The sequence below is a fragment of the Epinephelus lanceolatus genome, chromosome 17, assembly GCF_041903045.1.
Source record: "Epinephelus lanceolatus isolate andai-2023 chromosome 17, ASM4190304v1, whole genome shotgun sequence".
NCBI classification, from domain to species: domain Eukaryota; kingdom Metazoa; phylum Chordata; class Actinopteri; order Perciformes; family Serranidae; genus Epinephelus; species Epinephelus lanceolatus.
The window spans coordinates 8,056,755-8,081,698 of NC_135750.1; the positions used below are offsets into that span (position 1 = coordinate 8,056,755).

General features: G+C 41.8%; 1 protein-coding gene across 2 annotated transcripts; it reads left to right on the forward strand.

Annotated features, from left to right (window-relative positions):
• Positions 1-405: 405 nt before the first annotated feature.
• ppm1ba (protein phosphatase, Mg2+/Mn2+ dependent, 1Ba) lies at positions 406-24,112 on the forward strand. Of its 2 annotated transcripts, XM_033612912.2 has the most exons (7): positions 406-797; positions 6,834-7,752; positions 9,810-9,927; positions 11,086-11,200; positions 12,184-12,241; positions 18,916-18,932; positions 19,741-24,112. In XM_033612912.2, coding segments are annotated over exons 2-7 (1,197 nt in total). In that variant the 5' UTR covers positions 406-797; positions 6,834-6,864; the 3' UTR covers positions 19,742-24,112. The 2 variants fall into 2 exon arrangements, with proteins under 2 accessions (XP_033468803.1, XP_033468801.1); XM_033612910.2 differs by lacking the exon at positions 18,916-18,932 and having other exon boundaries at positions 407-797.
• The last annotated feature ends 832 nt before the right edge of the window (positions 24,113-24,944 follow it).

The following is a 24,944-nucleotide window of genomic DNA, read 5'->3' on the forward strand; positions in this document are numbered from 1 at the left end:
TTCATATTGATTGCTGTATTTTGTTGTCCAATGTGTAATGATTGATTGAAGCAATATGTTCATTCGACCACATGTTGTGTTGATTGATGGAAATATAGCTTTAGTTGTGTTCAAGCAAATGAAAACAAAACTGTAATGTCCATTATTTCACAATCTACATATTATATGTAATACTTTGACTGGTAAATTGTGGTGAAAATAGCATGAGTATGTGTATAAACACAAAGGTTTGGAGAGCATTTCTCTCTCTCACACACACACAATCAAACAACTTCATTTTTACTGTTTACATTATGTCAGAGGAGCTGTTTGACTGACTGATTATTTGACAAATGGCGTCTCAGCTTCGAATCAGGATTCATCCAATCACAGAAGAGAGTGAGGTGACTGCCCCGCCCCCAAACTGCATGTTGAAAAAGAACGTCATCTGCCTCATACATTTAGCTTTAGCCAAAATTAGCTAGTTGTTCAAATCATAGACACATCTCACCCGAAACGAGTATTTATCTTTCCAACCGACAGCTTCCGTGACGGTAACTTATTCGGTGCTCCCCGGGTTTACCGAGCCGCCAAACATGTATCTAAAAGCCTTATTCCGATGCAGGGACATGCTGAAAGCAGAACTGATCGTGTGAAATGCTGGCTAGCTTAATCAAAGCTAGCTGACGAGCAGGGGCCGAGAAACGAAAGTGGCTAACACTAACGAGAGATAAGCCTATCACAAGAAGCCTGGGTACTTTACCTGCCACTGAAGCCACAGGACGGAGGACTGATAGAGACAGAGCCTTTCCTACAAAGTAAGTGAAGTCTGCTACTCGGAATAAGTAACGTTTCTAGTGAACACCTCACACTAACATCGGCTAGTCACCTGCTAACGTGTAGACAAACACTTTGACAACTTCGCTAGCTGGCTTGCTAGCAGCACAAGTGGCCTCAGTTTCAGTTAGGGACAACTGATGTTCTGCTAACGTGATTATGGAACATAGGAGTACAGTTATATGTATGTTATTGGCGACCATCTTAATTGTGATATTATCAGCACTGATGTTGCGCCAGTTATTAATATGCTGGGTTCCTGTTTTGTTAAGTGAGTTGTTGTTACCTTGTATTTTGCTGGACAAATGTCAAATGCACCATTAGCATCAGTCTGCCAGTGTATTATTAATGACATTAGGTGGTTTAAACAGGGAATGATGTTCCAACTTTTGTTAAATGCGCATTATTTTGGTAAGTAATGTAAAAGTTGTCATGTTATGATGATATATTTGCATCCCTCCTATTAAATACATCCTTGTTTTCATTTTATAATAATAATCTAAGGATAAAGAGATAGTTTGCCAACAATGGTGTGTGTCAGGATTGTTTGTTATACCACAAATGTTCAAGAGGACAAATGTTTTATGCCAAACTATACCCATATGGTACAGTTATAGAATCAATATTCTGTTATTTGCAGTTAGCATACATGGCAGAGTCTAATGTCACTAAAAACTAAAGTTCCTTCATGTGCAAAGAAACCCCAGTGCAGGAATTAACTTGTTTTATTGCCTTGTTGTGGGTAGTTTTATTGGGTGGTTGGTGTGTGTGTGGCTGTGTGTTTGGATCTGTGTTTGTGTGACAGTGTGTTCCAGAAATGGCAGCATCATCAGTGGCATGTTTGTGTTGGCACCTTGATGTGAAACCCTGCACTAGCCGTGCTGTTTTAGCCTATGACGACTGCAGGTCTGTGGGTCTGCCCAAAGGCATTTATCTATACACTGTTGGTGGTGTCTGTTGATTGAATTGCCTCATGCGCGCACACACACACACACACACACACACAGATGTACGCTCAGATACAGTGTTAACTGGCAAGCCTGAAATAACCCAAAGATAAATTTGTCAAGTGCAAAGAGGGGGAGATGGATGAGCTGTGCGCATGTGTCAGCACAGAAAAGAGTTGCAGATGAATTTTATGATAACACTGTTTTCTATTTTAGAGTTAGCCAGCTTAAATTATTATTAATATTTATTATATTTATTATTATAATGTTAAAACTGATGTCCAGAGCATGAATATGGGGGATGCATAATTATCCATGACACTAAGGTGAGTTAACACTTTATGTAATTTACTATCAATATGATCACCATTCACTTACCTAAGGGTTTTGTAATTTAAGATATGCACATCTTGGCTGTGACTCTATCACTGATGTCATCTCGACAGTAGAGTCTCCACTGCTTTAAACCTGTGACACACAGTAACTATGGCAAGACTCAAGCACTGAACCTTCTGGATACATTTCATTGTCTGTGGCAAGATGCGACCACATGACACGTGTTGTTGCAGTATGAATTAGGATTGCTTTTAAACCATTTAGTACATGGTAAATGTTGAAGCCTTGCAATAACATATCACTGATCCCTCTGCCTCCCTCATCATCTCCCTGTTTCTCAACTGTTGAGGCATGGGAGTCAAATTCAAGGCAATCCATGTGTCTGTACAGAGAGAGCAGGCACAAACACACATGCTCTTCTTCTCCATTCTCTGTACAGCATAACATCACACATATACTTTCCTTCTCCCTGGCTATAGTCTGATAGACTCCCGTCTGGTCAAGTAACGGCCCCAGCATCTCCGACGCCACTGCACTGAAGATGACTGAAGCTGTCTGTTCAAAGAGCACTTGTTCCGGGAAATTGACTGCTTCTGAGGCGACTTCGATGATGAGTCATCAAAGAGGGGGATCTTGGATATCTTGTTTGTTCCACCTCTCCAATTTGTAAAAAGAGAGCCCTTATTGAATGGTAACAGTGATTCCATTTTAGTTACAGTTTTGATCATAAGACAGGGCAGTCCCAGATAACGTGAGTGTTCTAGTCTTTCAAATGTGGATGCAGCTTCAAATGTGGATGCAGCTAATGGATACTTTATCAGCAGAAAGATCACCCCCTGTCTAAATGGCAATATAAGCACGTTAATAGAAATGGATCATTTTAAAATGTATCCTGAGGTCTAAGTATTGGCTTTCTTAACCAGAGATGTAAACTGCAGAAGGAACTGAGTCCAAACATGGACTTAAATTATGATATGTACACTGCAGCTGTTATATGCATTTATGTGGCATAGCTGCATTAATATAATTTGGTTTTAGCACTGAGGAAAGTCAATGAAGCCTGGAAGCTCTCCTCATTTTCAACAGTTTTGTTTCTGTCTGCACCATTGTACATGATGGTAGTTAGCTTTTGTGTGTCTGTCCATAGTTTTTCCTGCTACTTATTACGTTGCATTATGGGATAATTTTAGTCCACGACATGGTGTATAAAAACTCTCACCAGGCATCCAGGCAACACTACATTACACAGTCAATGATTCTAGACACAGCGCTGGATCACTGGTCCATTTAAAGTTACATTTAATGCCATTTTAATGCCAATTAATTAAATGTAATCAGCTGTATCGCTGCTGAACCCCAAAATGAACCAGCCAGTCTGACTACTGTACAAACTATACTTTTAGGATTAAGCAGGAGGACCTTTATCTGGCACCAGTATCCTCTATCCTGGTATTTTTCTTTTGGGAAACACATGCAAATCATGCATGTGTTGATTATTGAGAATTTCAATCATCTGCTCCTCTATCTATAGTCCTCCAACACCTGCTTTCTACTACAGCACCATGTTACTTTTCCCATCAGCATGTTCACAAGATGACTCATTGTGCTCTGATCATATTGTGTTAATTTATTGCTCATTTGGTACATGGCCACAACACAGTCCATTGTTCATTTCTGTCACCTGTCAGTTTCCTATCAAATACAGCACATCTGTTGGGTGATGCTGCCATCTGAAATGTAGATGTAGGCTGTTATATACTTTACACTGCACGTCATGAAAAAGGGAGAGAGAGCTATTGTGTTAGTGGTAGTTCACTGCTGTGTGCAGTCTGTGGTCTGTGTTTGACAGGCTAATCTGGCCCTGCGTGGATCCCATCAGCAGCTGACTGTTAAATTGAGTTAGCTTGTTAAAGCTGCCCTGCTCATCTGAAGTCTGAGAGCTGCGGGCCGGTCTGTTTGCCAGCTTTCAACTTTGACTCTCAAACAGCATCAGCTGCTCACTTCATCTTGCCATGTGAGAGAAGCGTCTGTGTGGTGTGAGTAAATAAGAGCGAGGTCAGTTTCTCCACCTTTGTCGAGACGTAGCTCTGAAATGTGTGCGCTTTATATACTTGGTCACATGAATGGACGCAAACACACACAGTGGCATGGCTGTGCAGATCTCTTGTCGCATGCTGCAATCACCAACATCTACTGCTTCTGTTGCTATGGCAACGACTCAGCTGCCACTCCAAGCTGTGTAACCATGGAGACATCAGACTGGGTGACATCACTCCCCGGAGTTCTCGGTGCTTACATCAGAGCTCACAAGTTCTGTATGCTGGTTTATAATTTTTTTTATGCGAGACTGACAGCATACGGCACATATTGTCGCTGTGCGTCCACGATGACTTATCAGCCTCAACATAAAAGGGCCCTCGCCTTGGTACAGTTGTGTGTGTGTGTGTGTGGCTGCCTCACAGGTGAAAGAGCAAATGATTTGGTTTGGTGATTGTGTCCATGGCTTTGATATCCACTCAGTAATAAGTTGAATGCGTGTGTGAATGCATTTGTTGTCAAGGTAATAATTCAAGTGGTTTGGACTAGTGATGCTTCCCAGGCCTTTGATATGTGATCAGTGGCCAAGTGTGTGTGTGTGTGTGTGTGTGTGAGTGAGTGTGTGTGCGTGCTGATATGCAAACCAAAACACACCTGTTGTATTTCCATTAAATGAATCAAGAGACTGGAAGTTACACAAACCACTTGGGTGCTGATCATACACCTTTTTTTGTGAAAGTAAACACATAGTTCAAGTTCTTTATTTATCATGTGCACAACAGATACAGAGAAGCAATGAAAACCTCGAGTGTCAGGCTGTTACCAACAATGCTAAATAAATATGTCTAAAAAATGAAGAAGAAGATGACACAAGTGAAAACAAAATGAGGATCTAAACATGAAATGGTACAAGTTAAAGTTAAGTGACTAGACGAAGACTTTGTGCTACAGTTACAGAGCGTAGACGATAAGGTTTGGGTCAGTTTCGTCATTGATATCTTTTCGTAACTTTTCTTGTTTGGGTAATTATATTAAGTATTTGTATTTGACATTCTCTGCTGAATTAGTCTGAAGCAACCATCAAGTTTGTGTCAGGTCTGAGTTTTGTCTGAATTACTTTTTATTTAAAACCATTATCAAGTGTCAAGTCATTTGTTGCTTGAATCTTAATACGTTGTCTACACCAGCTGCGTTGCGAAAGCAGCACCTCAGCAAAATCAGGAAGGGCTTCAAACCTCTGTCACCGTCACACAGGAGCCGTTAAGCCGCAGCACTGCTGTGTACTCTGAATTAATTTTACAGTGCACACAGCCCAATACAGAATCAGGAAACTGCACGCAAAAATCAGTCATGCAGCATGAAAATATAAGTGAAGTGCAGCTGTAATGCGGGCGGTGTAGACAGTGGTAGTAGTTAAGATTTAAGTTTATCTGTTCAGTCTGATAAATGCAAGATGGATGACTAAATAAATAGAACTTAAACGCTCATGTTTCAGGTCATGACATTGTTTCCTCTTCACCTATCGTCATTTTTGCTGGTAAAATATAAACCATGTATTTACCTTCAACCTTATGTCATGGGCCAAAGGAAATAAGAGATAATTTGAACTGGATAGTACTGTTTTTAAAAAAAAATGTAACCTTGAGCCTTAACCACTTGTACATTAAGAGACCGGAACATTGAGTATGCCTGCAACTTATTTCTAATTAGCACTTATTGATATTTTCAGGAATTAAAGCACAAGTTAAGAGTACAATTTCCGAGGCTAAGCGGCCATTAAGTCGTGTGACAATCAATAAGGCTGTATAAGTTCATGTTCTCACATTACATATCCAATTAGCATTGCTGGATACAGAATTATTTTTTCCTATCAAGCAGCCTGATGTTCATTTAGCTAATGCAGGTGCAGTCACAGACAGATAACACACCCTCTCGACCACTCTGTGGAGTTTGTTAATGCTCTTAGTAGCCAGCTCTGGCTGGCCAAAGAAGCTTTTAAGCTTGCTCCTCAGTCTCTTATAGCATAAACCAAAGTGGCTGTGCTATTTCTGGATATGATGAGCAATGATCACTGTTTGGTCGAAGTGTTCCTGAAGAAATATTAAGTAAACAGTAAAAGAAATACACACATGCTTAAAATCTGTTTTTGTTGGCTGAGAAGGCCGAACCACTACAACTGTGAGTGGAGGACGCCTAATTTATGTTCACAAGCTGATTCAACAACTTGAAAATGAAACCCGGGCAGTATATGTTATGAAATGCAGTATCTGACTCATAAAGCAGGTGCACTTCTGCACATCTTTACATTCAGATTAATTCAATTCACTTTACTGACCACACAGCTACATAGGCAGAATGTGTTTCCACTACAGTGCATGATTGAGTAGAATTTGAGTGAATATACAGTAACTGATATTTCAAAATTAATTTTAAAGCTTTGGTTCAGTTTTAGAGAGACTTGCCAGCTGAGTCTGAGCCTTTTAATCCACACTCAAACATCAAGAAACACAACTGATCATAGTTCAAATGTCTGCAGATATGGAGTTATGTCTGAGTCAAGAGCTTGTGTTAATATGCTAGTTCTGTGCTAATTTTATATTTAACTTTGAAGATTCATATGACATTTCCTCAACATTCAAATCCAGTGTCTGGTTTTCTCTTTTCTGTCCTGTGTCTGGTTTTTCTTCTCCCCCTCAGGTAGCAGTGGGTCTCTCTCAAGGGCAGAGCCATGGGTGCGTTCCTGGACAAGCCCAGGACAGAGAAGCACAACTCACATGCAGAGGGCAACGGCCTGCGCTATGGGCTCAGCTCCATGCAGGGCTGGCGGGTAGAGATGGAGGACGCTCACACGGCTGTGTTGGGACTCCCTGCTCCCGGTATGACTGACTGGTCCTTTTTTGCCGTGTACGATGGTCACGCTGGCTCAAGAGTTGCCAACTACTGCTCTAAGCATCTTCTGGAACACATTATCAGTGCTAGCTTAGGGGGCGGAGGGACTCAAGGCTCCCAGGCTGGTTCAGACAGCTCCAGCAGTGAGCCCCCACCACTGGGTCCCCCCTCAGTGGAGAGTGTGAAAGCTGGGATCCGGACAGGCTTCCTGAGGATTGATGAGCACATGCGCAGCTTCTCTGACCTTCGAAACGGCATGGACCGTAGTGGCTCCACAGCAGTGGGAATCCTCCTGTCACCTGATCATTTCTTCTTTATCAACTGTGGTGATTCTCGAGCTGTTCTATACCGCAATTCACAAGTGTGCTTCTCCACACTTGACCACAAGCCTTGCAACCCACGTGAGAGAGAGCGCATCCAGAATGCCGGTGGCTCAGTAATGATTCAGAGGGTTAATGGGTCACTGGCTGTATCGAGGGCCTTGGGGGACTACGATTACAAGTGCGTGGATGGGAAGGGCCCCACAGAGCAGCTGGTTAGCCCCGAACCAGAAGTGTTTGAGATGGTTCGGGCCCCAGAGCAGGATCAGTTTGTGATCCTGGCATGCGATGGCATCTGGGATGTCATGTCCAATGAGGAGCTGTGCGAGTTTGTGAAATCTAGGCTTGAGGTGACTGATGATCTGGAGAGAGTCTGCAACGAAGTGGTGGACACCTGCCTGCACAAGGTGTGTACAGTTTGGTTTTTGAGCATGACATTTGTGTTTTTGTTGTGACTGCTGATTGCTTTTTAGAGATTAAAATGTCTGGAATCTGGCACAATGATTCCTCTAAGAAACCAGTTTGCCACAAGTGACTTTTAAAATCATTGTGTTAATAAGACAGCCACTTCAATTCCTGGCGTCAGATATATTTATGATTAAGACATAGTAAATGTATGTAGTTCTAAAGACAGTTTTCCGATAAGGCAGTGAACATATTAATCCAAAAATAAGGCCTTAAATGTCTTGAATCAATTCTTCAGATGTCTTAAAAAAGAAATGAAAAGTAGGATTTTATCAGGTTGTTTTTTGTTTTGTTTTTTTTGGTCAGTTTTGGTTATGGAAAAATTTGTCTCGAATGGCATTAACAAAGTCTTACATTTAACTTGCCCTAAGCTACAGGAACCCTGAAAAGTGGTGTGTTATTTAGCTAAACAGGAACTAGCTTTAGGTGCATGGCTGAATGGTTTTGCAGAGGAGCCTGGAGGAAAAAGTGGGGGCGTTGATAGAAGAACATCCTTAGTGGATAGAGCAGGCACCCCGTGTACAAAGGCTTCGTCACTGGCTCGACCCCAGCCTGCGGCCCCCTGCTGCATGTCCCCCTCCTCTCACGCCTAGCTGTCCTATCAATTAAAGGCAAAAATGCCCAAAAAAGAATCTAAAAAAAGGAGGAAAAAGTGAAATTAGTACAAGCTTTTAATTTTGAGGTATGAACCCTTCACCTTCTGTAGGCTTGAAGGACAGATGTACAAATCCTGCAGGTCCTTATTAATCCTGAACAGCGGCTGTGATCAGTTTGAATTTAGTTTATTACAATGAATTCTCATAGTGTTGAAATGGAAACATAACATACAGAGGTGACATCCCTGCCCTTCCAAGTGCCCCATCGGAGCTTTTTTTTTTTTTGTTAGAATAATTATATACGATAGTCAGTGGCAAGAGACAGATTTATATATATTTTTATCCTGTTTGATTTGTGCCATGAATTACACATATGATGTCAGTTTTAAAGGGAACTTTTAAAGTCAAGAAAGTCTCATTTTTTCGTAGGATAGTCTTCGTATCTCTCAATCAGGAGAGACTCGTTTTGATAGAAGAGAATATTTATGTACATGTGCACATAAGTATGAAAAATGTGAAAAGTCATTGGCGATTAGACCCCATTGTGATGTTATCTATTCCAGGAGAGTGGTAAAGATGTAGTATAATAGGGAACCCCCCCTTAGAGAGTCTAGACGCTGGTGGTGATGATGAGATGATGAGGGAGCTGACGATCTGGATGTGAAGAGGAGTGGACCCTGGGGGGGAGGAGGGCACGACAGCTGACAGGAGCAGAGAGGAGAGCAGATTTAAAGTTTGGCAGCAGCAACAAGAATGGCTGAAGAATATCATCGCAAATTTGATTAGCTAACCAGCAGTGGGACCACCCATAGTCAGCTGATTGGAGGAAGTGGTGGGAGTGGGATAAGGAGAGAATTGTGAATTAATATAGCATAAAGAAAGTCTTTCTGATTGAACGTATGCACAAATATAATGTTACCTTACCAGGTGTGTTTTAGTTGGGAAGCAAAAGAACAAGCAAGACCTGTTGCTGGTGTGAGTACATCACGCTACGAAACAAACATGCAGGCATCGTAGCTTCAGTGAGAAAGTTATGACATCACCTGTGCGACTTGTGTAGTCTTTCCATGTATGCATTTAAGTCTTATACCTCAACAGTTTTCCGACAAACTGGGACTTTATCGACTTGTAGAATTATCTTTTAAATTAACAAACATCATGTGTTATTCATTGCACAGTTCAAGTCCCACAGTGGTCCACCGTAAGGGGAGGGATTCCCTTCTCTATTGTACACAAAATAGCATATTTATGTTACGATATTGAAGTTGTGTACTCTGTATCAACACTGACTGTCCCATTACTTGTGCCTTGGAAGTCATCTTAATCATTTATTTCAGCACGACACAATAAGTCCTCCTCTTACCTGCTCTCTCTCCACTCATTTCTCCTCCCGTCCATCTCAGGGGAGTCGGGATAACATGAGTGTTGTGTTAGTGTGTTTGCCCAACGCTCCCAAAGTGTCGGAGGAAGCTGTGAGGAAAGACGCTGAGCTCAACAAATATCTGGAGTCTCGAGTGGAAGGTGAGAATGGATGGATGGAGAAAAAGAACCCATGTTTACTGCATGTGCAAAAATAATGTGATTGTTAAATGTTTAAAATGTTAGTTGCTTATAATCTTCAATTTCTCCTGAAAACAGCTCTGGGGTGTTTGAATTTAACAGTATGGGTGGTTAATATTTGTGTGAAATTTTGACTGTATGTTTTTACAACAGCTGTTGGTTTACATTCTTATTAATAATCTTAATACATTTCAAGAATGTTAAGGAGAAACCGTTTTTTTGGAGACACAGGATCTCTCTCCAACTGCAACATCATATCTGTATGTATGTTTTCTCCACTGACTGACCCCGGCACACTCTGTTGTCCAACCTCCGGCTAAGTTATCCCCGGCTCACAGCAGAGGAATGACACCGTCATGACCTCTTCCATTTCAGCAAGCATTTCCCCCCCTTTATTCCTTGTTCGCTCCTCTCCTCCCTCGCTCAAACATTCCCTGTCTTGTTTGGATGGATTTAATTTCCTCCCGTTTTTCCTCTGATGAACACAGCGCAGCTTTTCTTCTGGCCACTGTTAGTTTGTGTAAAACCAGGGCTGGTCAGCTGTTTCAGATTTTGGCCAAAGAAACATATTCTCTGGGAGGTAAAAGTAGCCTTTACACTTTACCAGTCTTGTCCTGATCAACAGAGCAGAAAAACCTGGGTCTAGACTTTGGAAACAATGTTGTAATATCAATTTTTTATGCAGGTGGTAGTCATGTTTGCTGAATGGTTTGATGGGCACTCCAACGTGGGGTTCAAATCATTTTATATTTCTGGGTAAAGTACAGTTCTGTTGGAGTGTTTGTCTCCAGGTGTTGTCTAATACTGGAAGATAGACAGAAAGAGAGAATAGAAAGAGGGAGAGGAATGCTTTGGCTGAACATTGACCTGGCCTCATGCCACTCTCAACTCAGTTGCAGGCCTCTTTCTGTCACCATCTCTCTCACACACATGCTCATTTCCACAAATTCACTTGTGTGTTTTCCATCTTCACGTCTTTTCTCTCTCATTTGTCACATTTTTGGTCTTCCTCCTCTGTTCTGTTCCTCTCTGCCTCCCCTATCTTCCCCCAGCTGTTCTTGGCTATCACCAGCTGTGGTAATACTGACTTGTGTAACAACATCTCTGGTATTGTTTTAGAGATGCTGTCCCGGCCAGGGGAGGAGGGGTTTCCGGACCTGGTAGCAGTGATGAGGAACCTATCCACTGACATCAACATGCCCTGTCTGCCACCAGGGGGAGGCCTTGCCAGCAAGTAAGAACCGATGCCCTTAAAGCGACACTCAGTGTTCGTTTATGTTCGTTTTCATCTACGATGTCCAGTCATAACATCTGGAATAAAAATATTAAAGGGATAGTGCACCCAAAAATGAAAATTCAGCCATTATCTACTCACCCATATGCAGAGGGAGGCTCAAGTGAAGTTTTAGAGTCCTCACATCACTTGCAGAGATCCAAGGGGAGAGTGGGTAGCAACACAACTCCACCTAATGGAGGCTGACGGCGGCCCAGATTAAAACGTCCAAAAACACATAATTGAAACCACAAAATATCTCCATACTGCTCGTCCGTAGTGATCCAAGTGTCCTGAGGCTCCGACATAAAAAGTTGTTTGGAAAAACGTCATTTGAACTCTATTTTTAGCCTGTGAGCGCGGTGCACAGAGAGGCAGTTAGAGCTGCAGGCTACAATGAGGCTAAAAACAGAGTTCAAATGACGTTTTTCCAAACAACTTTTTATGTCGGGGCTTCAGGACACTTGGATCACTGCAGACGAGCAGTATGGAGATATTTTGTGGTTTCAATTATGTGTTTTTTGGACGTTTGAATCTGGGGCGCTCAGCCTGCATTAGACGGAGTTGTGCTGCTACCCACTCTCCTCTTGGATCTCCGCAAGGGATGTGAGCACTCTAAAACTTCACCTGAGCCTCCCTCGGCATATGGGTGAGTAGATAATGGCTGAATTGTCAATTTTGGGTGCACTATCCCTTTAAACTGCAAGGAGAGTAAAAAACAAAAAGCAGGTTATCTAGTGTGTGTACTGAGTATTTGTATGTCATTAACTACCCACCTAAGTTTGCAGCCATTACAATACTAGCAAGATGTTTTACTTTTTTGACAGCTACACCTTCCCTTACCTTGTTTTCCACATACACCCTTCATTGTTGCTTTGATGGATGGTTTGAATTGTATAGCTCAAAAGACCTTATCACATTCTTGTGTCTGTGTTCTCCTGCAGACGCAGTGTTATTGAAGCAGTATACAACCGTCTGAACCCATACAGGGAGGAAGATGGGGTGAGTATCAGTAGATGTGACACTTACACACCTTAAGCTTAAGTTTTTGAGGCCACATGAGTCTCAGTGGTCTCTGAAAACCTCTCACTCTAATGTTGATTCATCCTGTGTGGTGGACCAGACTGGAGATTTGTGTGTATTGTATTTATTTTCACACTCAAAATGAAGTAGTATAATTGACTTCAGAGGCTTTGAGCCCAGCACACCCTTTCATTGTGATAAACATTTTTTTTCCTGTGCATAGTGCATGATGCACACCTTCCTGTCAGCCCTCATAATGGGTTATGCATGCATGACAGCACAGCTTTGTCAGAAGTCTTTCTAGTGGAACTGAGAACTTTTTCTCCCTCAACAAAGTCGAGTGAAAGCATTCTCCTCTAAGTCATTTGCTCTAAGTGGGGCACTCCCTGTGCATCACAGATTTCTTTGATCAGCTCATTTGTTTGCTCTCACATCTCTGTATTTTCTCTGCTCTAACATAAAACATCCCCAGTGGACTCTTAAGCCAACACTTTCCGAATCAGTCTCTATTTATTAGACACTGCAGTAATATACAGAACAATCCCAAACAGCAGTATTTGCCACTGGCACTAGAACAGTGTTCCCCTTTTTGACGATGCCTCAATGTTGTACAATTGTTAGCTCACTTTTCCTTCTGTGAAAAACGGAGAAGACGAAACTAAATATATAAGTATAAAGGACAGTAAGTCATGACAAATACGAGCAGAGTGAAGAGATTCAGCGTAACTCCAGGAACAATGGATTGCTGAAAGGAATCTGTTTGAAGTTTCAAACACTGTAGGTTTTCAACGCAAACAAAGAGTCAAAGTGTCCAAACATACTTTTCAAACCAGCAGCATTCATCTTCCCTGCTGTCCGTCCCTGTGCTCAAAATGTTCCAGGGACACAAATGTGCAGCTTCTGTTTGTCCGTAGCTCCTTTTACACAGATGAAGCAAAATGGGTGTAAAGAAGGTCCACTATTACAGCAGCTTTGCTTTTTTACACTGAACCAAACAACACTGGCAGTATCATGGTATTACAGTACACCAGGGTATTTAGAAATCTCGAGGGTGTCTTTTTAACCATCTAAAATACAGATGCTCATGCGAGTTTAAAAATTAACGTGCCACCAGAGGTGAGTCCCTACGAGTACAAAGGGCAACTGAGCTGACAGACATGGTGACTGCAGGTGGTGGGGATAACATTACAGGACTGTAAACAGCCGTGATGGCAGTGAGAGACCATGTGGAAAAACAGCGAATTATATCATGTAGCTAGGTGAATTTAAGGGTTACTTCAACCAAACCAGAGCTGGTGATTGTTGGAACAGAGGATTAACTAACTGGGCAGCTAACAAGACTAAGACGGTTATGGTTTTATTTTGTTTTAGTCAAGTTTGAATAAAGTGTGATTTACGATGAGTTAACAAGGCAGTTAAACTTAAGTTAGTCTTAGTTTGGTAAAGGAGAGAAACTTGAGTTCAGAAGGCGTATGGTTGTACATATCTGTTTGATTAATAAGGCTAGTGGTGCGCACTAATTCAGTCATATACTGTCTACCCTGGTGAAATTTCAGGAAGGTATTAAGGTATGAAAAAATAGATTGCGCCCAAGCCCAAAGTGGAACACAACAGTGTCGGCTTCTATTCAATTCAATTCAATTCAATTTTATTTATAAAGCCCAATATCACAAATCACAATTTGCCTCACAGGGCTTTACAGCATACGACATCCCTCTGTCCTTAAGACCCTCACAGCGGATAAGGAAAAACTCCCCCCAAAAAAAAAAACCCCTTTAACGGGGAAAAAAAAACGGTAGAAACCTCAGGAAGAGCAACTGAGGAGGGATCCCTCTTCCAGGACGGACAGACGTGCAATAGATGTCGTACAGAACAGATCAGCATAATAAATTAACAGTAATCCATATGACACAATGAGACAGAGAGAGAGAGAGAGAGAGAGAGAGAGAGAGATGCAGGTAATGACAGTAGCTTACAACAACATTAATGAAAGTAATAATATTATAGTTATAGTTCTGGCTACTGTGGTACAATATGTTGAAAGTATGTATTAATATCTGACAGTATACTTGTGTGACAATAGTCATATGTGTATAATAACAGTAGAAGTATGACTAATGACTAATGATGGCAGCAGCAGCAGGAGGCATCTGGCAGGACCACGGCAGCAGCACAACCACACACGTCACACTGTCCAGGCACCGCTGTGATATGAGTTAATCTGAGAGACAGTGGAGCACAAAGGCTCCGGAGAAGAAGCCGAGTTAGTGACATCCAGAATGGCCGAGTTAGCAAGATGCAGTAATAGGATGAGAGAGAGAGAGAGAGAGAGAGAGAGAGAGAGAGAGAGAGAGAGAGAGAGAGAGAGAGAGAGAGAGAGAGAGAGAGAGAGAGAGAGAGAGAGAGAGAGAGAGAGAGAGAGAGAGAGAGAGAGAGAGAGAGAGAGAGAGAGAGAGAGAGAGAGAGAGAGAGAGAGAGAGACCGGTGTATTATAGGGGGGTCCCCCGGCAGACTAGGCCTAAGTCAGCCTAACTAGGGGCTGGTACAGGGCAAGCCTGAGCCAGCCCTAACTATAAGCTTTATCAAAGAGGAAAGTCTTAAGTCTAGTCTTAAATGTGGAGACGGTGTCTGCCTCCCGGACCGTAACAGGAAGATGATTCCACAGGAGAGGAGCCTGATAGCTGAAGGCTCTGGCTCCTGATCTACGTTTGGAGACTATAGGGACCACGAGTAACCCTGCGTTCTCAGAGCGCAGTGTTCTGGTGGGATAATATGGCACTATGAGCTCTCTAAGATATGACGGAGCTTGACCATTTAGAGCTTTATAAGTTAACAGTAGGATTTTAAATTCAATTCTGGATTTTACAGGGAGCCAGTGCAGAGAAGCTAAAACAGGAGAAATATGATCTTGTTTCTTAGTTCCTGTTAGTACACGAGCTGCTGCATTCTGAATTAGCTGGAGAGTTTTTAAGGACTTACTAGAGCTACCTGATAATAGAGAGTTACAGTAATCCAGCCTTGAGGTAACAAAAGCGTGGACCAATTTTTCTGCATCTTTTCGGGTCAGGATAGGCCTAATTTTCGCAATATTACGCAGATGAAAAAATGCAGTCCGTGAGGTTTGCTTTAAATGAGAATTAAAAGACAAATCTTGATCAAATATTACTCCAAGGTTTCTTACGGTAGTGCTAGAGGCCAGAGCAATGCCATCTGGAGAAACTATGTCATCAGATAAAGAGTCTCTGAGTTGTTTGGGGCCAAGAACAATAACTTCAGTTTTGTCTGAATTTAACATCAGGAAATTGGTGCTCATCCAATTTTTTATGTCTTTAAGGCAGTTATGGAGTTTAGTTAATTGATTACTTTCTTCTGGCTTCATCGATAAATACAACTGTGTATCATCCGCATAACAATGGAAATTTATAGAGTGATTTCTAATGATGTTACCTAAAGGAAGCATATATAGAGTAAATAGGATTGGTCCGAGGTTCTAGCGTGTGTGTGTGCCTGTAGTCCCGCCATGCTGGCTGTACCTTTTTACAAAGACATCAATTTGGTTTTGTTAACACCTCAACTCTGTCTCCCCACTTCATGTTCCTACGTTTTATACAAAAAACAATAACATATTCCTTTAAAATTGAAAATAAAAAGCAATGGCATGTTTCTAACAGTCTCAAATAAAGGCCTAGTTCTCTATGTATTTGTGATGAATAAAGGCTGTGGCCACTGTTTGGGATTTTATGGCACTAAGGAGTCTGTGCGGAACAAATGTCAAACACTAGCAAGTGGTGTCTACGGATGTAATCGTGCCCACAGATGAGGCAATATACACTTGTGTCACAGAAACATGCCCTCTCTGATGTAATGGCCAGGTGTCTATGAAACCTGTGTGTGTTGTGTTCGTTTGTTTGTTGCAGTGGATGGTTGGCTTCGTATATCAGCGTCTGTATGTGTTTTTAAAAGATGGATCAGATGAGTCTGTAAAGGTATGGCACACTAAGATGCCGCTGTCCACTTGTCTGCTAGGTGTTATGTCTGGTGTGTTTTTGTCTGTTTATGTGTCTGCTGGTGATTGACAAGTCCTGAGGTGAAGCCAGAGTTGTGGAAGGGATCTGTGTGTGTGTGTGTGTGTGTGTGTGTGTGTGTGTGTGTGTGTGTGTGTGGGTGTGTGTGTGTGTGTGTGTGTGTGTGTGTGTGTGTGTGTGAGATGTCTCCTGTTAGGTAGCTCGTGTTGGTGGTGAGGTGATGTTCACCTTGTACTGCCTTGGTTTGTCTGTGAGGACGGAGAGTTACTGTGATTGTTTGCTCTATGCAGACACGCACACAGTCACAAACACATGAAAAGGAACTTATCTATTCTGCTTAAAACCACAGTGTGTTAACTTTTTATGTGATTGTAGCTAAATTATTGTGATGCAAAGTTTGTGTGATGGAAAATGTGACAGTCCTATTTGGGAATCGCTGCTGTCTATGATGCCAGTCTGATTTTCAAACTCTGCACATAGTGGCTTCGAATAGAGTTAAGTTGTAATTGTCGTAGTAGCAATAATGTTTAAGGAATGCTGTAATATTAAGGTTTGTCAAACACTTTTTTTTTTAAATATAATTTAATTTCTAACAGAGTTCTATCAAAGGTGCTATCAGTAAAATATGGCTTTTAATATCATCTTGTGGCGGCTTTGGGAAGCTACAACATCTGGAAACAAGTGTGCTCCTCTAAAACCTTCTGTTTATTAGATATCACATATGGCCCTTAAGAGATTTTTAATACTATTTAATATCCATCATTGCTAATTTAACAAGTATCCATGTCTGCACTGAGTACAAACTGACTCACGTAAGATGTTGCTACACTGCTACAACTAGCAGTAAAAACTGAGTATAGGATGACTCACATTTAAGGTTTAAACAACAACATTAATTTCTTCCTGACGTTCCTGTATAAACTGACAACTGGCTACAGTGGAAAAAAATAATTTGCTGACAGAAAACACATTCTGATCGATCTATAAATCATACAAGGTGCAACTCCAGTGAAATGCAGTACCATCAGCTCCTTCAACCTGCACATTGTAATTTTGTCCTTTTTGCCTCGTCTTATATCGTAGGCTGCTGCTTTATAACTTTGTGTTTTCAGACAGGCTGCAGCGTGTGTGTTTATGGCGTCCCAGATGGTTCTAGTAATCCACGGTTTCCGGTTGTGGAATAATTTAACTGTAGTTTTGGGTAAAGTTGCTTCTGTTGTTCTACAAATTAAATCCACCACAGACTCAGTGAGCTTATTGATGCCATCTGTGATACTGACGGTGGTGTCTTGGAACGTGTTCCAGACTCGCTGTGTAGTGCAGACTGTAGGGCGGCCTCTGAGGCGCATGCGTCGTCGTTAGTTTCAAGTTATTTTTTTTCCGCTTATCCTTTTTATTGATTTGTCCACAGAGATACATTCTCACATAGAAACAGATGCCATCTAGTCCATCATAACATTTCTAAAAAAATTTGTTCAGCCACACCTGCTGTATTTCCTCCTTAGAGGCCTCACTGCTTTTTGATGTTGTTTCTGGAGAATACCTCAAGGATTTTCAGGAGAAAATGCTTGACCACATACATGAAATAAACTTCGAGACCATAACAAAAGCCTTTGGGAGTAAGTCGTTCGTCAAAATTTTAAAATGGCCACATGGTCGCTCCTCGGTGTATTGCACTGATCCAGAGTGTTTATTGCCCTTGTGGCGCAGAGCGAGCAGGAAGGAAGCTGCATTTCAATAGTCCTACTGTCACACTGGTCCATATTCACCGTAAAACACACACCTGCTTTTTTTCTCACCAAAGTCCTCTTTTCTGCCAGATCGCTGTGTACAAATAGTCTCACCTGGTTGAACAGGACAGTACAGCTGCTGATATCTCGTTGTTAACTGTTGAGGGCACAGAGGTCGTTCGGTTTATCATTCAGCACCTGATCAAAGGTATGCAGAGAAGATCCATGTAGCCGAGATTACATCAGTTCCTCCACACTTGCCACAGTGCCTTCAGTTAAGAGATGGATGCAGAGGTGGTCTTTTTGTCCATGTGGTCGGGATCGTCGCTGGTGCTCATCTTCTTCACCTTTTCCTCAATGTTTACTCTTATTTATACGTTTGAAAACCTTGTGCGACTAAGTAGGCAAGTTGTCAGGAGGAGAGTGTTGAGTTGATTTCCCCATCCTGATGAGTGATTTGTAGCCAGATACCACCGTCATCCAACGGCGATCACGAATAGCTCAGGCTGTTTTTGTAAAACAGATGTAGGAGCATAAATCTGCACAGTTGTAGCACAAGTTTCGCTGAGCTGACAGAGAGGAGACTAGAAAGGTCTGGTGATACACTGTGTGCAGAAAACGAGAAAGTGATTACTGATGGCACCTTTAACTTGAAAAAACCCAAAGCTTGTTATCAAAATGACCGTAGGGAAGAAAAACAAATGAAACAAAAGTATAAAAAAAAATTTAAAAAAAAAAAAAAATTAATCAATACTGAAAAATTAAAAGTGGCATGGTTCCACTCTTCAAATATATATTAACCAAATAGTGTGTGGTAATGTACACACGTACACTCACACACATTGATAAGGGATGTATAGATTTGTCTAACTGTGTGTTCACCCTCTGATTAACGCAGCCCTCCTGTTTCATTTGGTAAGTGATCACATATATAACTGTTACACCCCGTCCCCCCTTTCTTCCAACCCCTCATCTACACACACACACACACACACACACACACACACACACACACACTCACATTCTTACAGGCATGTAAGTGGTGACCTGCTCCGCATATTCCCCCTGTCACTCCTTCATCAGTCTCTACTCCCCGCTCTGATCTACTCTCTGGCATGTGGAGCTCCGTGTAGAATTTAAGGTGTGTGTTTGGACGTCCGTGTGCAGACATCACTGTCCAGGTCCAATGAGGATGAATGGTCGTTGTTTCTGGTCCTGTCCGCTCCCCCCCCCCCACCCTCTCTTACATCACACGCACACGCCCTACACGCATGCATCGCTGTCTCACTCAGTCTTTCCACAACTGCACGCAAGTCTATAACAGTCTTCGTTTCTGTGTCACTCCCTTGCAATAAGACGAAAGGCCTTGAAAATGTTGTGTTGGCATATTGCTGCAGAAAGAACCTACACACTGAGATTGAAAATGTGCCCTGGCTTACGCTGCTACTGTAACTGCCATTCAACTTTCTTTTGTTATGTTTTTTTGTTGTTGTGTTGATTGTAGGTAAACTTGGCCTTGAAGTCCAGGTTGGGGAAGAAATTCATTGAATGTGACTGTAATGGTTGTGTTTGTACATTTGATAACAGTGTGCCCTCCTTTTTCACCCTGCTCTCCCTCCTTCCTTCCCCCCATCTCTCCTTTTCCTGCTATATTCCACTCTCCTCCTCCCCGTCTCTCCTCCCTGTCTCTCTTCCCCTTCTCTTTGTGGCTTTCCTCTTGCAGAGCGGAGCTGAGTTGGAGTACCACTGGTAGCTGTCCAGCACAACTGCCTGATTCCCAAAAAAACAGGACCACTTTTCCACACAAGATCACATCCATAGTCACCTCATCATTTCCTCTGGGATTTTTATTTTTATTCCCCACACTGAGAGATCAATCGAAGCAGAAATCCTGGTTTTAAAAACAAACACACGCGACATGGAGGCGACACAACAGATTTAGTTTTTTGTAGAACAAAACAGGGACATTAAGAACAACTGCATTGATAAGTGAAAGCAGAACTATATATACAGCGTATACATCAGAGGAGAGGCACACAAGCACAGTTTCTCTCGCCCCCTCGTTTCCCTGGCTTTCTTTGTGGTGGATTGACGGAGAGACACAGGAGTAGCCCTACTCTGAACACACTGAGGCTCTGCGGTGCCTTTCTCGGAACTGAGAGAGAAGGGAGACCCTCACAACTCAACATTACAAAACCAGCCACTCGTGGATGTTTGTACCGAATAGACTGAAGTGGTTTGTCGGCTGCATTTTTTTGGCGTTATTTGTTTTAAAGCGTGAACTTTTCTTGCACCTGAATGGCAGCCATTCAACCACGAAAGCCTGCAACCCCCGCACACCTCAAGCCACGCTGTTCAGTCCAGTCTTGCTTGGGGTTCTGGGCATTGCTGGTACTCAAACTGGGGCACAACACTTCACCTACTCGTGGATGTGGCTCGCAGAACTCCAGGATTTAAAACTCCCCATGTCCTCACTTCCCAAAGACTTCTGGATCAACGTCATCACCTGAGACTACACACCTAGCACTCACAACAGATCGGAGTCTGCCCGGCAACTTATTTCAATCAGCCTCCTCCAAACTGCGTCCAAACTACGACAGGACACGTGCTGGTTGCCTGGCTGCAGAACGGAATTACATGGACATGGTTTGAACTCAAGTGTGATGACTCTTCTTGCACGTCCCTGCTCACCTTCTCCCCTCCTGTCTCTTTAAAGGATGATATCAAACAGTCGATTTCCCACTCTGCCCCTCTGTCTCTCTTGTTTCTCTGTCTCTCCATCGGACACACGAGACTCGGCTGTCGTGTGCATTGGCAGACATTGCCAGAATCATAAGCTTTTGAACCTGCTGTTGTTAAAGAGATAGAAAGATAGAAGTTATATATTAAATTCATATATATATATATATATATATATATATATATAGAGAGAGAGAGAGAGAGAGAGTGAGATATATATATTTTGATTTGTTTGTTTCATCTTAATTCCCAGCCGTGGTATTCATTGTGGCCTAATGTGCGTGTGGTCTGGATGTGTGCATACATTTTGTATGTTGGCAAATTTCAACTCAAAGTTGCACACACGGTGTTCCCACACAGCAGCGTTCCAAAGACAGGGTTTTGGAAAAAAGGAATTCCAGCCTCACCTTTTTCTTGTTCTTCCCCCTTTCTCCTCAACACACAATCCTGCTTGTGCTACGACTTGCCTTTTCTATCTCTCTAATATCCTGTGTACAAAACAACGATGCCTTTTTTGTTTTGATTGAAAAAAATTCCATCTTTATCTTTTTATTTCTTTTTTTTTTTTAAATGTGTTTTGGTGTATATGGCTTTTCAGAGTACTGTGGCTGTGGTCCTACTACAGATGGGTAAGGAAATGAAAAGAGGAGCATGAAATACACCTTGTACAGCGGGCGGGGAAGGAAGTAGGTTTTTGGTGTTTCACTGTAGGGACAGACGAGAATAGGCCCGACACCCAGAGATGTGTCCACACTGTCACTGAAATTGCTGTCCTCAGTTTCTCTGCAGCTACCTTCACAGACTTTGCCTGAGAGGCTCAGGACTGCTGCTGGGAAAGCCCTGGTTTCATCGACCAGGAGTCCATTTCATTTCTGTCGACCCAAGCACTAACAAGTGATCGAAACTTCTGAAACAAAGCCTCTTCCTTTCAGTCTTTTTGAAACAAATGTGCGCATAGACAAAGCGAATACACATACTTTGCATGTGTATTCTTTTCTGTAGATGAAAATAGGCGATAAGTATAAGCAAAACTGTAATATACACTTTTTTTTTCCCCTCAGTCATTCAATGGCAAACTCACTGTGCTTTCTGAAGTGGTAGTCTTGAAAGAGAATAGGCCTAACAGAGTTTGCTGGCTGATTAATGTTCTTGTGGTACACTTTGCTCTTGGTGCCATACGACAAATAGGTACTTGAATGTGTAGATTTTTTTTGTTTTGTTTTTTGCAGTTGCATTGTTTTAATGGGATGATTGGTTTTTCTTTGTTTGTAGTGGAGGGAGTGGGCGGGGCGGGATCTCTATAGTTGTGCATGTTTTGTGATTGAGGGAGGAGTGTATTTGTGTGTGAGATGTACTGGGCGGATGGGGGTAATGTGGGCATGTTCAGTGTGGTGGAACACAATGTTAGAGAGGAAAGGTGATGATAAAGAACAACATGAAGAAATATATGTTCTTTTAATAACTTTTAAACTCATTTAAGGACTCAGTTGGTCAACCTCTTTGTTTCTTAACTGAAAAGCAGTCCACATATTTCACCACATCTGATTTGATACTGTGGCTGACGTTGAGTCCTTTTCATCGCAGACACCTGATATTTTATAACTGCAGTTCCTGACTTTTTAACATTGGGTTGTGTTTCACCACACTAAACACGGTTCTCAGTTTAAGTTTATCTTTAAGCTAAATCAGACACTGGGCTAGGAGAGGAACTAAAGGGATCATTCTGATCTTTTGGCGAGGAATTGTGTGGGGTACTTATCATTGGTCAGTGTATTACATACAGTTTGGAGAAGCAGGCTTGGAGTACCAACGCAGAAGTACTGCTGTGGATGGGAGGGCAAAATGTATTTTAGCCACCTAAAGAAATCAATATCAGTTTAAGTGTATACTATATTAACAGTATTTTTTACTTTTTAACACTTCTGTCAGGCACCCCTTTCCAATAGGGAAGCTGTCAACGGCTTCAGTTCCCCATCTATGCGTTCGTCAAAGCCAGACTCCATTGAGAAAAACAGTCATTTTAGCTCACTGAACACAGGAGCTGCTGGTGTACCGCTGCCTCGATCTGTTAGTTAGTTTCTGTTGATGTGTGACTTTGGTTAATCCGAGCTAACCCTTTTAAATATCAAAGTCACACAGTAACATGAAAAGACTAAATGTTCGAGGCAGAGGTAGACCAGCAGCTCCTGTGTTCAGCGATGTTAAATCACTGTTTTTCTTAATGGAGTCTGGCTTTGAAGGGAGCGATAAAACGACCTCAGTTACCGTCTCAAATCACCGTCTGACAGCAAGGTAAAGCACTGAAAATACTCTGAATGTAGCATACACTTAAACTGTCATTGATTTTTTTCTTTTTTAAGATGTGACTTCTCTTAGGTGTCTACAATATGTTGTGTTGCTCACTCTGTCCACAGCAGCACATTGCTAGGCTCCTGTGTCAGTACTCCAGCTTCTCCAAACTGGAGGCATGCCAGTGGACATCTACTGTATATAACACATGACTTGTACCTCATACAACCCCACTTGAAAAGATCTGAACTATCCCTTTAAGGGAGGGATGGAAGGAGAAACATTTATTTTTCTGAATGTAATTTTTCATTATCACACTGATTCCACTGCATGGACTGAATACAAGCAGCACTGCAGCATCACAGTCTCTCCTCATCAGTCATTTAATGGCAAAACCAGCTCTCTTGGCTCCCTTCGTTTTGGAAAACAAATTTACTTGATCATTATTCTGGTTGTTGAATATAATCTTAAGACTCTTCTTAGCTTTCTGAAGGAGACTTTGGTAATTGGGTGAATAATTTGACCCTGAGTTGTTGCTTTGATTTCACGATATGTTAAGTAAAGAGGATTTTACAAAGCATATTGTCTCCTGAACCTGTCAGTTATTCTCAGTGGGGTCGATGTGACCACGAGGACCCCAGCAGGGAAGCGAGACTTTTGGAAGCGGCTAAAAAACAGCAAAAAGACGGACATGACATTCCTCATGTGGGCTTTTTAGGACGGAAATGAACCCTCGTGCTCTTTGCCACCTCCTTCTGTCGTCTCTGGTCACTCCTTCGATACAGATGTATGATGGCAGTGATCAAGTCCACACTTTTTTTTATTTATTCCAGTGCTTTTCGGCTCTTCTGAAAAATAATGCTGTATTTTGAAGACATACTAAGGTAATGTATGATCCACTCACCTTCACCTTTGACCTTTGAGAGGACTAAAGGACGGGAGGTTCATGAGACACCCGGGGTTTTCACCATCCCTTCTTCCTGTACTAATTTCCTAGTATGCTATTGTGATGTTACAGACCATACAGTGAACATAAACGTCAATAAAAGATGGATTTAAGTTTAAAACGCTTTAAACTGCAAGGCTTCTTTTATTTCAGCGCCAACTTCAAGTGTCAGCTTTGTGTCTTTTTGTAAGCTTTCACCGTTCAGTAGCCGACAACACAGCAGAAAGTTTGTACATTTGTTTTGGTGTTATCCTGTGTGCGCTGTACATCGCTCTGTGCCAGTGCACACGAAACGGCTTTGTGAAGAAGGAAAAGTCACCGTGTAGTGTAGAAAAGAATGTAGAAGTCTTTTGGCACGGCCTGGTGTCCTCTAAAGTTTTAACATGACTTGGAATATGGAACAAACGATTGCAACTAATTATTATTTTGCAGCATTTGTACATTTAGCTTTTATAATTCTGCGTCTTAAATAGGTCATATCTAACTGGCAATCCTCTTTCTCCCCCTGCAATTGAGTTAGAGATATTGTTTTTGATTGATTTATTTAGGCCAAATCTGACCAGTGCTGTGCTAAATATCATGCATGCTACATGACAAGAGTATGGGGACTGATTTGCATTGCTACTGTGTTAAAATGTTTCTTAAAACTACACCAGTTTACCTTCATTATTGCTACAGTTATTTTATTTTGTACACCACAATAATATATAAATATCTTTATTATCTGTTGTTTTATTGCAGATAACACAATGTAGGTGTAATATTTTGGTCCTTGAAATATCTTTTTCACATCCTGGACGCAAATATTGTTGCAGATTTTCATACAGCAAATGTCCCAACTAGAGACAGAGAATAATGTTCATGCACTATAGTTCAGTACAGGTTTGAGGTACACAGGAAGGCAATCCAGGCAGTGAGGAGGGAAAAATTAAAAAGCCTTTACTGTAGTGGCT

Excerpts from the sequence above, each read along its gene's own strand:
- ppm1ba (XM_033612910.2), top strand. The coding sequence starts at position 6,865 with ATGGGTGCGTTCCTGGACAAGCCCAGGACAGAGAAGCACAACTCACAT. Across the intron at positions 7,753-9,809 it reads TGGACACCTGCCTGCACAAG|GGGAGTCGGGATAACATGAG; the intron begins GTGTGTACAGTT and ends CGTCCATCTCAG. Across the intron at positions 11,201-12,183 it reads GGGGGAGGCCTTGCCAGCAA|ACGCAGTGTTATTGAAGCAG; the intron begins GTAAGAACCGAT and ends GTTCTCCTGCAG.